The 15,190-nt window shown below is 47.5% G+C and overlaps 1 protein-coding gene across 1 annotated transcript in view; it reads left to right on the forward strand.

The window, feature by feature from the left end:
- The first annotated feature begins 652 nt into the window (after nucleotides 1-652).
- PTPRJ (protein tyrosine phosphatase receptor type J) overlaps nucleotides 653-15,190 on the forward strand; it is a 200,086-nt gene continuing 185,548 nt past the window's right edge. The window contains exon 1 of the mRNA XM_074401475.1: nucleotides 653-1,108. Coding sequence (XP_074257576.1) covers nucleotides 668-1,108 — 441 coding nt within the window. The 5' untranslated portion in view covers nucleotides 653-667. The remainder of the gene's footprint in view (nucleotides 1,109-15,190) is intronic.

The raw sequence follows: 15,190 nt of genomic DNA on the forward strand, positions 1-15,190 counted from the left end.
TCTCTCTCCACAGGTCCTAGTAGGATCCTCATTTTACACGGGAGAAGAGGGGGGCCTAAAGAGAACTCTAGTTCCTGAGTACCAACAGAACCAGGTCCACCATATGCCACCGCTGGGGTTCTGATCCCTGGACTGGCTTCTCCTGGGCTCTCTGCCTCCCAGGCTGGCGCTCGGGGGCTGGGAGAGAGAACACAACTAACAGCGTGATTCCTACAGTTTCGGGGTTCACGCACACCCCAAGCCCACCCAGGAGCCAGATCAAGCGCTCCTTCGCAGGCTTGCTGTCCACAGTCAGGCTTGGCTGCGCTCTCAGCAGGGGTCTCGGTCAGCCCCTGCCTATCCGCACCCTGCGCCATGGGCTGGGTATGAGGCTGGGGAGCCCGTCCCGAGGGGTGTCGGCTCGAGGCGCTAGAGCCACTGAGCCTGGTCCCGGGAATGTGGGAGGGCTGGGCGGAGGGGCGGGCGGGGCGGGGGCGCTTCCTCTGCCCGCCGGAGAGGAGCAGCGGCCGGCTAGGAGGGGGCGGGCGCAGCGGCGGGCGGCGGCGAGGGGCTGCGGAGCTCGGCGGCCGCCGGGCCGGCCGGGGCGGGAGGAAACGATGAATATTCAGAGGGGGAGGGGAAGGGAGGGGGCCGAGCGCTCGCCCCGGCTCCCTGCAGCCCCAGCCGCATGACGCGCGGAGGAGGCAGCGGGAGCAGCCGCGGGAGCCGGGACCGGGGCGCCGCGCGCTGGGGGTGGGCGCCGCTCGCTCCGCCCCGCGAAGCCCCTGCACGCTCAGGGACGCGGCCCCCCCGCGGCAGCCGCGCCAGGCTTCGGCGTGTGGCCGCGGCCGCCGCCGCCGCTGCCATGTCCCCGGGGAAGCCCGGGGCGGGCGGAGCGGGGACGAGGCGGACCGGTTGGCGGAGGCGGAGACGGAGGCGGCGGCAGGAGGCGACGACAGGGGTGCCCGGGCTCGGGCGCACGGCGGGGCCCGATTCGCGCGTCCCGGGCACGTTCCAGGGCGCGCAGGGCATGAAGCCGGCGGTGCGGGAGGCGCGGCTGCCTCCTCCGGGCTCGCCGGGGCTGCGCTGGGCGCTGCCGCTGCTGCTGCTGCTGCTGCTGCGCGTCCAGGTAAGCGCCCTGTGGGCTCGGGCGGGGGGCGGGAGGCCGGGGCGGGACTGGCATCGCCTGCACCTGCCCGGGCGTACCCGCCTCGGGGGTTCCGGGGAGAGGGGCGAGGGTCGGGATCCTCAGATCCCCTCTCCTGGAGGCGGCTTGCGGGGACCCCGGCCGGCCTTTCGCGCCGGTGACCGAGCCCTTTCCCGGCTGCCCAGGATCGCGGGGAGGGAGGAGGGATCCGGGTTCCGCGGTGCCCGATCCTCCGGGAGAAGCCTCTGCGCGGGCTCCAGGCGGTCTCCGGCCCAGCTCTTCCCGGCGCTGGTCGCATCTGGCCGGCGCGGGCCCGGCTTGCCCGCCCGAGACGGCCGGAGGGGGCGTGTTTGCGGAGGGCTGGGGACGCGGACCGGGCGGCCTGGCCGAGCTTTGGTTGACCCACCTCCGACCCGGCCTGCAGGGGCCCGAGGGACGGCAGGGGCGCGGAGGCAGGGCCGGGGCGCTGGGCAGTGGGCCCCGGGGCAAGGCGTGGGGCTCCCCGCCGAGGGCGCTGTTTCTGGGGAAAGTTCCCAGGCCCGGGAAAAGGTGGCCGCACGCTGGCTTTTCTCAAGGCGGCCGGCCCTGTCGGCGTCGTGCTGGATCATGGATGTTTAATTCGTGCTTTGTGGGCGCCGGCTCCCCCTCCCCACCCTCTTTTCTTGCTTCACTTTTCTGATAATGCTGTCCCTGGCGTTTTGGTGACCGACCTTTCCCCTTCCTGGCATTTCCTTAGCGGGTGAGGCAGCGCAGCAGAGGGACATTCCCATTTCACAGATGGGGAACGAAGGGAGAGAAGTGAAAGCGCGGAGCACCCAGCCCTTGCTAGGGGAGCTGAGCCACGGGGCGCGTCCTCCCAGCCTTCTGGAGCCTGTTGGAGTTTGAACCCTCAGGGGAAGCGGCCTGGGGCTGCTCTGCTGTGCGTTTGTGCAAATGATCATCTTGCTTGCTTGATACAGACACCATCTCTGAGGAAATGAGCTATTGGCTGGGGATGAAACCTGGTTTCAGGGAAAACTTCTCAAGCCTGAATACAGGATGGTCTGAGAGCAGAAGCATCACCCTGGGGCGGCAATGCCGTCCAGCAGGCAGTAGAGAAAGGGGCTGGGCCTGGGGGCTGGGTGACCCTCGGCACCCAAGGGTCTCTCCTCGCAGTTTACCCAGCGGGTTCTGCACAGGCTCTCCTGAAGGCCGGAAGGCAGTGTGACCACCTGCAGAGAACCTTGGACTTGCTCTTCAGGCTCCTCCACCCTCAGTTAACAGCATCTGTAGAATGGGTGTAGCTCCCCCTGTCCGAAGGAATTGTTTGAGATGCTTCCACTAGCCAGTGTCTAAAAGAGCTTTGTAAATATTAAAGGGTTTCCAGATGGGATTCTCATTAAGGTACTGTGTGTGTGTGTGTGTGTGTGTGTGTGTGTGTGTGGTGTGGTGTGGTGTGGTGTCTTCTCCCTGTGTATGTAAGGAAATTCAGGGGAGCAGTTTCTGAAGTGAAAAAGCCTTGTATTTGAAGATCTCCTGTATCAAAATTTATACTAAAACAAACAAAACCCCAAGAAAACAAACAAACAAAAAAAACACAGAAAACCCCCAAACTTAAAGCTTCATTTATTTTTAAATATATAATATATATGTAATTTATACATATATTTTTTGCTGAAGCAAAAAAATAGCACAGCTGAATAATGGTGCTACTGTGTTTTGCTGAAGCAAAAAATACATATATTTAAAATTATATATATGTATATAATTTATTTATTGATTTATTTGCTCCAGCCAGGGTGGTTGCCAGCTGTGTTTTCAATCAGCAAAAAGTTTCTTGGGTAAATTTATTGCTTGCTCAATCCTTCCTTGTATTTCATTAGCATATTGCGACTCTACATTTGTCCTGTATTTAGATATTTCCTTCCTCTATGGTTTGTTCTGTAGAACCTGAAAAGGACTCTCTTCTTTCTTTCTTTCTTTCTTTTTTTTTTTCTAGATATGTTTATGAAATAGGAAATCTAAAAGGCTCCCAGAAGCAGCATCTTCAAAATACACAGTCAGTGGTTCATTTTGATAATGGATATTTCAGGGAATCAGTGCATTCTTGAGCTGGACCAGACTTTCAGGATAGCTGAAACCCTTCAATGCTCTTAGATGAAGATATCGAGGTCCAGAGAAGACAGGGAGCAGGCGGAGGTCACCCAGCAATGTGGTGAAGACAAGAGAAGACAAAGAGGCGAACCTGAGTCGCCTGCCTGGACCCCGTGTTTTCATAGTGCTATTTTTTTTTTCCGTGTTTTCACTTTGATCTTACTTTTAATGATAGGCACATATCACTGTGTCTTCTCAAAATGGTGGGTGTCAATGGAATTTTTCAAAGTCAAATCAAATTTGAGATATTTCTGAAGTTTGTTTAGGAAACAGGAATATCTGACTACCTTCCTAATAGCTGACTGGTTTGTTGAGGCTTCAGTTGTGTGTGTATATGCTTGTGTGTGTGTGTGATAAAATGGAATCAACCATAGCAGGTTAAACAAATGGACAAGTCATGAAAAGGACACAGCTCTGCTTGAACATTAATAAGGGTGGGTGTGGAAGCTGGAAAACTGAGATGCCGGAAGGCTCAGTGCTTAGTAGGCCCAGAAAAGCAATTTTTGAACTGACATCTCATTCCCCTTTTCCAAGACAGGAAGGATGGTTAGAGATGATTCCAACATGAGGACTTTGCTAGTTGCAGTGTCTGACTCCTCCCGTTCTCAAGCGGTTTTGCACACTAGTTTTTGTTTGTGTGTATGTTTTAGGCAATGTGACAAAGCAGTTTTCCTCCTGCCTCCTTCTCTTGAGAAATTTCATCCTGACAGCTTCTTTAAGAAGTCAGCTTGGCTGGGTGTAGTGGCTCATGCCTGTAATCCCAGCACTTTGGGAGGCCAAGGCGGGCAGATCACCTGAGATCAGGAGTTGGAGACCAGCCTGGCTAATATGGTGAAACCCCGTCTCTACTAAAAATACAAAAATTAGCTGGGCTTGGTGGCATGCTCCTGTAATCCCAGCTACTTGAAAGGCTGAGGAGGAGAATTGCTTGAACCTGGGAGGCAGAGGTTGCAGTGAACTGAGATCATACCATTGTACTCCAGCATGGGTGACAGATGAGACTTCATCTCAAAAAAAAAAAAAAAAAAAAAAGGAAATCAGCTTGATGTGAGCTGATTTTCTGATTTTAAAAGAGTAAATGAAAAAAAAGAAGCTGGTGACTGATAGCCGTTTTATTGGTCTTGTAGTGTTTCGGGTTTGTTTTATCTTCACTTTCTTGTTTCCTGGTGAATAATAACTGTGTTTACTATCTATCACGGCTAATCCTTAAGCCTGATTTCTTACCTGTTCCATCCAGAGTACAAAATATATTTTGTCTCCTCTTTAAACTGCTTGTTAGATTCTCATATGAGTGACTTTAATTATTTTTGTTTTGCTTCAGGACAATGGGAAAACCAAATGATTATGTTTTGTTTGTAGACAGTTTAAGAAAACAGAGCAAATTGGTTTATGGTTAGACTGTGACTTTGAGCTGACTTCAAGTTCAGCCCTACAATAAAGATAACCGTGGAATACCCAAGCTTTTCTAAGCAGAGAGGATCCTGGCTCCTGAGTGAGCAATTTTGGTCAGCAAAGGGGTTATTTAGCTCCTAAAAGTAATTTTTGCTTGGGTTTGGGGCTGAGGCAGTGGCTGGATGACCATAGGCCTGGGTGTAGCCAGAGCATCATCAGTAATTATTTCTCAGTTCATTCACTTCTTGAGCTAGGGAATTATTTTGAGTGCAGGATGAGAGGCAATTTTCTGTGTATTTCCCTTCTAACATAATGCCGCTGATGATATTATAATTAATAGGTAACATTATGCATGACAGGCACTATGCTGAGGGTTTTAATGCAGTATCTCATTTGGCCATTTCAGGAACACCAAGAGGTAGGTGCTGTTCATGTTTTTGTTTTTGTTTTTAAGAGACATGGTCTTGCTCTGTCACCCAAGCTGGAGTACAGTGTTGCAAACATAACTCACTGCAACCTCAACCTCCTGGGCTCAAGGGCTCCTCCCTTTTTAGCCTCTCAAGTAGCTGAGACTACAGGCATGTGCTACTACTCCTGGCTAATTAAAACATTTTTTTTATAGAGACAGTGTCTCACTATGTTGCCCAGGTTGGTCTCGAACTCCTGGGCTCGAGTGATCTTCCTGCTTTGGCTTCCCAAAGCGTTGGGATTACAGGCCTGAGCCACTGTACTCAGCCATGTTTTTATTTTATTTTATTTTATATATTTGTTTTCAGATGGAGTTTTGCTCTTGTTGTCCAGGCTGGAGTGCAATGGTGTGATTGTGACTTACTGCATCCTCCACCTCCCAGGTTCAAGTGATTCTCCTGCCTCAGCCTCCTGAGTAGCTGGGATTACAGATGTGTGCCACCATGCCCAGCTAATTTTTGTATTTTTAGTAGAGACAGGGTTTTAGTCAGGTTTTACTGTGGTATCTACTAAAAATGTTGGCCAGGCTGGTCTCGATCTGCCCACCTTGTTCTCCCAACATACTGGGGTCATAGGCCTGAGCCATACACCTGGCCCAGACATTTTTTAAAGATGGTCTTGTGTGTTGCCCAGACTGGCCTCGAACTCCTGGGCTCAGTTGATTCTCCCATGTCAGTTTCCCAAGTAGCCAGGACTACAGGGACATGTTACCTTTATTTTGGGTTCTTTGTGTTGTAAATCCTGTGGGATCTGCTTCATTTGTAACATGGAAAAACCAGGTGCCCTCTTCCCTGCTCATATTTCTTTGGGGCCTCAGTTTACAAGGCAAGTCTGCTTTTGAAGAGACAGACTGGGGTCTGGGATGGAAAGACCTGGGTTTGGGTCTTTGCTCTGCCACTTAGTAGCTGCATAAATTCAGCAAGTCACTTAACCTCTGTGACTTCTCATTTCCTTATCTGGAAAATGGGACTAACACTTCCTGCTTCACTGGGTGGTTGAGAGGATCAAAGAAGATAGAAGCGGAATTGGTTTGTAGCACCTAAAGCAAGACCCAGCTGCTAGTTGTGGCTGCTGCTGTTACTTGGAGAGAAGAAATGAGGCCCCAGATCATTAGTTCATATGATTTTTTTTTTTTTTTTTTTTTTGAGACAGAGTCTCACTCTGTTGCTCAGGCTGGAGTGCAATGGTGCAATCTCAGCTCACTGCAACCTCCATCTCCTGGGTTCAAGCAACTCTTCTGCATCAGCCTCCCAAGTAGCTGGGACTACAGGCACGTGCCACCATGCCTGGCTAATTTTTGTATTTTTAGTAGAAATGGGGTTTCACCACGTTGGCCAGGCTGGTCTTGAACTCCTGACCTCGGGTGATCCCCCCACCTCGGCCTCCCAATGTGCTGGGATTACAGGCAGAGCGACTGTACCTGGCGCATATAACAAATATTTATGAAGTGTTTTCCACAGAGTGGTATGGAATAATCTTAGTTGTGTGCAAGATGACCTGAGCTCAGTTACAATACTTTTTTTTTTTTCTTTTTTTAATGTTAAGAATTTTTGGCCAGGTGTGGTGGCTCATGACTGTAATCTCAGCACTTTGGAAAGCAGTGGTGGGAGGATCAGTTGAGCCCAGGAGTTTGAGACCACCCTGAGTAATAAAGTGAGACCTTGTCTATAAAAAGTTAGCTGGGCATGGTGGTGTGGAGCTGTGGTCCCAGCTACTTGAGAGGCTGAGTTGAGAGGATAGCTTGAGCCCTGGGAGGTTGAAGCTGCAGTGAACTGTTGAGAGTGCCACTGCACTGCAACCTGGGCAACAGAGTGAGACCCTGTCTCAAAAAGAAAAAACAAAAACAAAAACAAAAGTTATTTATTTTAGGGGGTCTTAGTAAGAAAGGCCTCCTAAAAGTCTATGATTTTATAGGTAGAATGAGGCGAAATGTGGTATCATGATAAATACATTTATTTAAATTTGATAAAAAGTTTGTCTGATGAAAAGCATTGAGTAAACATGTGAGTTTGATGGGGTTATGACCAAGTTGTAAAGATGATCAATTGATTAAGTCTAGGGGACAGGCACTGAGCAGAGGCCATGCTGGGAAACAGGAGCCCGTCTTCATGGCTCTCATTGGCCACTGGGCAAGACAACTCAGACAACTCAGACCGCACCGACCAACCAGTCACAGTTGTGATGTAGGATGTGACTGTGAATGACATCCCTGCTGTTCCTTTCAGAGAAAGGACTGCCACTTGCCAGAGAAGGAATGGTGATATGAGGGACAACCAGTTCCTAAGTGGAGATCCCTGGAAGTGGTGAATATCTCAGGCCAGAGAAGCCCACAGCAATTTTGTTAGCACCTTGTATGGCTGGTTTCCCAGTGGCTTTATTGGTGACCCCTTGGAGGACAGGAGCTGTAGGAAGTTTGTTATTACTTCCTTATTAGTGATAGCTGCGGTCATCCTATTGTATCCGAATTTCCCTGGCATGTAAATGCCAGGGTGAGGGCTGGCGGTAAGCAGATGGGGGGCATTTTGAAAACGAAGCAGTGTCAGCTCCCACAGAAGGTCTAATTTTAAACATGCAAATAATTTTCAGTTCCACTTTTCCTTCTTCCTGTTAGAGGGAAACTGTCCCCTGTTGCCATTTCTTAAACTTGGGCGGACAATGTTGTTATTGTGTTACAAACGATCTGTGTCTCCAGGGCAGGAGTTGGGTGGTATTTTTCTGGGTGCCTGTGCCAGGGCCTAGCCCAGTGTTATCTCATGGTTTCTGAGTAAATGAGTGATTGAATATTAAAACTTTACATCAATATGGAGCCTACAACACAGTGGTTCTGAATCTTTCTTGTGTGGAAAAGAAGGAGTACAAGACCCTTAGAGAGTATAGAGAGTATGTAAAAGGGAAGAATCCTTCCCTAAAAGGGAATGCACGTATTTACAATATTGTATCCAATTTCAGGAGTTTCATAGACTTTTTTTTTTTTTTTTTTTTTTTTGAGATGGAGTCTTACTCTGTTGCCCAGGCTGGAGTGCAGTGGCATGATCTTGACTCACCGCAACCTCCGCCTCCCGGGTTCAAGCGATTCTCCTGCCTCAGCCTCCTGAGTAGCTGGGATTAAAGGTGCACGCCACCATGCCTAATTTTTGTATTTTTAGTAGAGACAGGGTTTCACCATGTTAGGCAGGCTGGCTCTCGATCTCTTGACCTCGTGATCCACCCACCTCAGCCTCCCAAAGTGCTGGGATTAGAGGCATGAGCCACTGCGCCTGGCCTACTCTTTTTTTTTTTTTTTTTTTGAGACAAGGTCTCACTTTGTACCCCAGGCTGAGAGCAGTGGCATAATCTCGGATCTTGGCTCACTGCAGCCTCCACCTTCTGGGCTCAAGTGATCCTGCCACCTTAGCACCCCCAACTAGCTGGGGCTACAAATGTGAGCCACCATGCCTGGCTAATTTTTGTACTTTTTGTAGAGATAGGGTTTCACCATATTGCCCAGGCTGGTTTAGAACTCCTAAGGTCAAGCAATCCACTCACCTTGGCCTCGTAAAGTGCTAGGTTTATAGGTGTGAGTCACTGTGCCTGGCCTCATAGGCTCTTTAAAATAGTCCATGAAGCACAGGTTAAAAAAAACCTCCAATCTAAAATTGTATAAGGTTAGAAAATTACCAGTCTTCTTCAAAGAGAACCACTGTGGATATCCTTGGTTTCTTTCTAGGAAAAAAAAAAGAAAATTTCTAAGTGATATATGCAAGTATCTATATTCACCTTTTTTGTTACTTTAAAGGTAACATTATATATACATTGTTCTCTACATAGTCTTTCAATTTATTCAGTTATCTTGGAGAATATTTCCTGCCTCCACCTATAGCTGTAACTCATTCTTATAAATGACTGGCTAGTTTTTTTTCTTTTCTTTTTTTTGAGACGGAATCTTGTTCTGTCACCCAGGCTGGAGTGCAGTGGTGTTATCTCAGTTCACTGTAATCTCTGCCTCCTGGGTTCTAGCAATTCTCTGCCTCAGCCTCCTGAGTAGCTGGGATTACAGGCAAGGCGCCCACCCCTACGCCTGGCTAATTTTTGTATTTTTAGTAGAGATGGGGTTTCACCATCTTGGCCAGGCTGGTCCTGAACTCCTGATCTTGTGATCCACCCGCCTTGGCCTCTCAAAGTGCTGGGATTACAGGCATGAGCCACCGTGCCCAGCCTGACTGGCTAGTTTTTTTTTTTTCTTTTGAGATGGTGTCTCACTCTGTCGCCCAGGCTGGAGTGCAATGGCACGATCTTGGCTCACTGTAACCACTGTCTCCTGGGTTCAAGGAATTCTTCTGCCTCAACCTCCTAAGTAGCTGGGATTACAGGTGTGTGTCACCATGCCCGGCTAATTTTTGTATTTTTTTTTTTTTTTTTTGAGACGGAGTTTCGCTCTTGTTACCCAGGCTGGAGTGCAATGGCGCGATCTCGGCTCACCGCAACCTCCGCCTCCTGGGGTCAGGCAATTCTCCTGCCTCAGCCTCCAAAGTAGCTGAGATTACAGGCACGCACCACCATGTCCAGCTAGTTTTTTGTATTTTTAGTAGAGACGGGGTTTCACCATGTTGACCAGGATGGTCTTGATCTCTCAACCTCGTGATCCACCCGCCTCGGCCTCCCAAAGTGCTGGGATTACAGGCTTGAGCCACCGCGCCCGGCCTAATTTTTGTATTTTTAGTAGAGACAGCATTTTGCCATGTTGGCCAGGCTGGTCTCCAATTCCTGACCTCAGGTGATCCACCCACCTGGGCCTCCCAAAGTGCTCGGATTACAGGTGTGAGCCACCGTGCCTGACCCTGACCATGGCTAGTATTTTGATGTGTGGATTTACTACAATTTATATGACCATTCTATCAATGGACACTTCAGTTGTTTTAGCACACGTCCCTGCCCTGTCACAAATCACATTTCCAAATGTCTCTGGTGGCTATTTCTTGTAACCTTCACAGGTATATCCATAGAATAAATTTCTAGTTTCAGGATTGTTGGATTAGAAGATGCATGCACTTGAAAGTGTGATTACCTTGTCAGGTTGTCCTCCAAAAGTGTCACCTCAGTTTGTACCTGAATCCATAGGTTTGGAGAGTGTCTGTTTCTCCATGCCCTCTCACCTGAAATGAGAATTTTTATGTGTATGCTAGTCTGAGAGGTGAAAAATTGTATCTTGTTATTATTATTTTTTTTTATGGAGATGGGATTTCTTCATGTTGGTCAGGCTGGTCTCGAACTCCCAACTTCAGGTGATCGGCCTACTTTGGCCTCCCAAAGTTCTGGGATTACAGGCGTGAGCCACCACGCCTGGCCGTATCTTGTTATTTTTATTTATCTCTTTAATTTTGAGTTAGTCAAGTTTTTAGTCGTTGGCTTTTGTTTCTTCTTCTTTTCTCTTTCTTTTCTTTTTTCTTTTTTTTTGGTATGGCATGTTGCTCTTGTTGCCCAGGCTGGAGTGCAATGGCATGATCTCAGCTCACTGCAACCTCCACTTCCCAGGTTCAAGTGATTCTCCTGCCTCAGCCTCCCACGTAGCTGGGATTACACGCATGCGTCACCATGCCCAGCTAAATTTTTATGTTTTTAGTAGATACGGGGTTTCACCATGTTGACCAGGCTGGTCTTGAATTCCTATTCTCAGGTGATCTACCTGCCTCAGCCTCCCAAAATGCTGAGATTACAGGTGTGAGCCACTATACCTGGCCCCATTTTTTCGCTTTTTGTTTTTTTTTTTGAGACAGAGTCTCATTCTATTGCCAGGCGCCAGGCTGGAGTGCAGTGGCGCGATCTCGGCTCACTGCAACCTCCGCCTCCTGGGTTCAAGCAATTCTCCTGCCTCAGCTTCTTGAGTAGCTGGGACTACAGGTATGTGCCACCACACTCAGCTAATTTTTGCATTTTTAGTAGAGCTGGGGTTTCACCATGTTGGCCAGGATGGTCTTGATCTCTTGACCTTGTAATCCACCCGCCTCAGCCTCCCAAAGTGCTGAGATTACAGGCCTGAGCCACCAGGCCCGGCTCATTTTTTTGTTTTTTGGTTAACTCCCTGTTCATTAAAAAAAAAAAAAAAAAAAAAAAAAAAATCTGTGTATATATAGTCTTTGTTATCAATTTGTATAAGCTCTTTGGAAATTAGTCCTCTCATTGTCATTTGTATTGCAAACACATTTTCCCCCGAATTATTTTAGATGTAGCCTTTGTTCCTTAGGAACTCAGAGATAAGTAAGACCCTTGGGTGGTGAAGATAACACAGAATTTGGAACAAGACTTCTTGGTTGGAGTCTTGATTAGCTGGGTGATCTTGGGCAAGTATCTTGACCTTTCTGATCCTTGCTGTTCATATTCCAAAAATTCTTTTTTTTTTTTTTTTTGAGATGGAATTTCGCTCTTGTTACTCAGGCTGGAGTGCAATGGCCCGATCTTGGCTCACAGCAACCTCTGCCTCCTGGGTTCAGGCAATTCTCCTGCCTCAGCCTCCTGAGTAGCTCGGATTACAGGCATGCGCCACCACGCCCAGCTAATTTTTTGTATTTTTAGTAGAGAGGGGTTTCACCGTGTTGACCAGGATGGTCTTGATCTCTTGACCTCGTGATCCACCCGCCTCAGCCTCCCAAAGTGCTGGGATTACAGGCTTGAGCCACAGCGCTCGGCTTCCCAAAATTCTAATAATAGTAGTACTTCTGACACAGGGTAGTTGGTTAAGTTAAGTGTGATCATATTATGCTGAAGTTTCTCATAAATGGATACGGAAACAAAGAGAGCATTTTACAGAATACCATGAGGTATTCCACTTACTGAAGAATTAGATCCAAATTTAGGGCAAAGGCCATAATATGCTAATTATCAATAAGTATGAATGGTCAAAATTACGCCATAAAACCTCTTTTTTGTTTTGTTTTTTGAGATGGAGTCTGGCTCTGTTGTCCAGGCTGGAGTGCAGTGGTGTGATCTTGGCTCACTGCAACCTCCGCCTCTCAGGTTCAAGTGATTCTCCTGCCTGGGATTACAGGTGTGCACCACTATGCCCGGCTAATTTTTGTAGTTTTGGTAGAGATTGGGTTTTATCATGTTGGCCAGGCTGGTCTTGAACTCCTGACCTCAAGTGATCTGCCTACCACTGTCTCCCAAAGTGCTGGGATTATAGATGTGAGCTACTGCGCCCAGCCCCATGAAACCTCTTAAATTGGGTTTGAGATTAAATCCACAATGGATTGTGTGTATTATATATACACACAGACACACACAAATGTATCAAAATGTATAATGTGAAGCAGTGGAATTTCCCTGATAGCACAATTTAAATATTTCCTTTTTGACAAATGTGCATAATTGAATAAACTAAGTGAGCACCAGGTGTGACTGAAGAGTGGCTAGTGGCTACTTCTAGCTCCAAAGGAATACAGGGATACTGACTGTATCCCTTAAAAAAAAACAGGGCAGGCCGGGCACGGTGGCTCACGGCTTTAATCCCCACACTTTGGAAAACCAAGGTGGGCAGACCACCTGAGATCAGGAGTTCGAGACCAGCCTGTCCAACATGGAGAAACTCTGTCTCTACTAAAAATACAAAAATTAGCCAGGTATGGTGGTGCATGCTTGTAATCCCACCTACTGGGGAGGCTGAAGCAGGAGAATCGCTTGAACCCAGGAGATGGAGGTTGTAGGAGCTGAGATCGAGCAGCTGTATTCCAGCCCGGGTGACAAAGACTCCATCTCAGAAAACAAACAAACAAAAACAAAAGAAAAAAACCCACAGGACTCTGTTTGTATTGGTTTGAGCATTTCTATTTATCTTGTGACCTGGCAGCTCTGGCTATATGCCGCCTGTCTGGGTACATTTTCTGTGGGGTCAAGAGGAGTTATTTTAAGCCACCAATGGGAAAGTGGAAGGGCATAATCCTTGGCTGTGACTGTGGGAGATGGGAGGCTGAGAGTCTGCTGACTTGCCACCTGTTTCCACGGCAGCAAGGTGATTGTGCATTTCCTGCTGCTGGCTGAGGGGCCAGCACATTTTCATGTCATTGTTTCATGGGGAAGTTTTCCTCTCTTGCTGAGAGTACACCATGCTGGTGGTCTTGTTCCTGTGGCCAGGAGATGGAGAACTCTGGGGAGATTGTTCTGGGTTTGAAGGGAAATTGCCGGGCAGTGCTTAGTGCGTGGGCTTTGGAGTCAGACAGACCCAACTTCTCCACCTCCTACCTGTGTGACCTTGGGCCAGTCCTTCTAATGCGTGGAGTCTTTTCTGTCCTCGTATGTATAATGGGGACAACAAGAATACCTACTTTCTAGGATGGCTGTGGAGGATTAAATGGATCTGCATGACAAATGTTTAGCATGAAGAAAACCCTCAACAGATAGTGGCTGCTGTTTTATTATCTTACTTTGCTGAGACACTGGCATAATTTACAATTTAAAAAATAAAATTTTTTTAAACTTTATACTGTAGTTTATAAGGCCCTTTTGCATATATGAGCTTGTTCAATCCTCATAGCATCTCCGAGTCTGTCATTGTTATTCCCATTTAAAAAGGTGTGGCTCAGAGTGGCTGTAATTGACAGGTGTCATCTGTTGTTTGCACAATAATAATAGTGTACATTCATAGTATAGGCCACTTTTTAAAAAAAATTTAGATAAAGTCTTCCCTGTCCCCCAGGCTGGAGTTCAGTGGCACGATCCAGGCTCACTGCAACCTCTGCCTTCTGGGTTCAAGTTTCAAGTGATTCTCGTGCCTCAGCCTCCTGAGTAGTTGGCATTACAGACGTATGCCGACATGCCTGGCTAATTTTTGTATTTTTAGTAGAGATGGGGTTTCACCATGTTGGCCAGGCTGGTCTTGAACTTCTGACCTTGTGATCTACCCGCCTCAGCTTCCCAAAGTGCTGGGATTACAGGTGTGAGCCACCGTGCCTGGCCTTAGGCCACTTTTAAGAATTACTCAGCTTATAAAAGGTGAATCTGGGGAGTCCTCTGGTTTGGTTCACATATAATTGTTAGGTTGAACCATATAAAATTACTGTTTTTGGTCCTGTGAATATTAGTATTTGTAAATGGTTCCGATCTAATATGTCCCAGAAAATATACAATTAAGCTTTGGAAAACCAAATTATAGACTTGCATGCTGTAAGACAGCATATTTGAAACTGGATGTAACATCAATTTAGTGAGTTATGACCAGCATTAAAAAAATGATAGAGCCGGGCACAGTGGCTCATGCCTGTAATCCCAGCACTTTGGGAGGCTGAGGTGGGTGGATCACAAGGTCAGGAGATCAAGACCATCCTGTTCAATATGGTAAAACCCCATCTCTACTAAAAATACAAAAATTAGCTGGGCATGGTGGCATGCACCTGTAGTCCCAGCTATTCGGGAGGCTGAGGCAGGAGAATCACTTGAATCTGGGAGGAGGTTGTAGTGAGTGGAGATCTCACCGTTGTACTCCAGCCTGGGCCACAAAGAGCGAAACTTAGTCTCAAAAAAAAAAAAAAAAAAAAAGGGTAGAATATCAGAGTATCAGAGTTTGCTGGTAAATACTGTGTGAAACTCATTTCAGTTATATTTGTGTGCACATGTGTGCAGTGTGTATGTGTGTATACTAAATTGCATCTAAAATTAATTTCTTACCATGATTCAGCTGTTGCCAGAAAACACTGAAAGTCACTGTTCCAGGGAGTGGAATGGTGGAGGTGCCTGGTGAGGGATGGAGGTGGATTCTGTTTCCAGAGATATTAAAAAAAACCAGTATAAAGTCCCCAATTATGCATTGTCATTATCTCCGTATGTAGCTGGAAACTATCCTGCAGCAGGTAGTGTAGGAAGAACCCAATTCTGGAGAGGTACTTCAGGAAGAGAAGTGGGCTGACTGAAAGCTTTGGAGGCCTGCCTTTAGGTAACTGCCTTTCTGGAAACTTCAGGGCAGCCATCCTAGTGAGCAAGCTGTGGGTCAGAGTTGTGTGTTCCTTTGGTAAATAGGTTTGGTAGAGAGCTAGCATTATTGCATTTGTAGTTTACTTTTATTTACTTATTTATTTTTTTGAGACAAGTCTCACTCCGTCACTCAGG

The sequence above is a fragment of the Saimiri boliviensis genome, chromosome 6 (genome assembly GCF_048565385.1).
Source record: "Saimiri boliviensis isolate mSaiBol1 chromosome 6, mSaiBol1.pri, whole genome shotgun sequence".
Lineage (NCBI taxonomy): Eukaryota > Metazoa > Chordata > Mammalia > Primates > Cebidae > Saimiri > Saimiri boliviensis.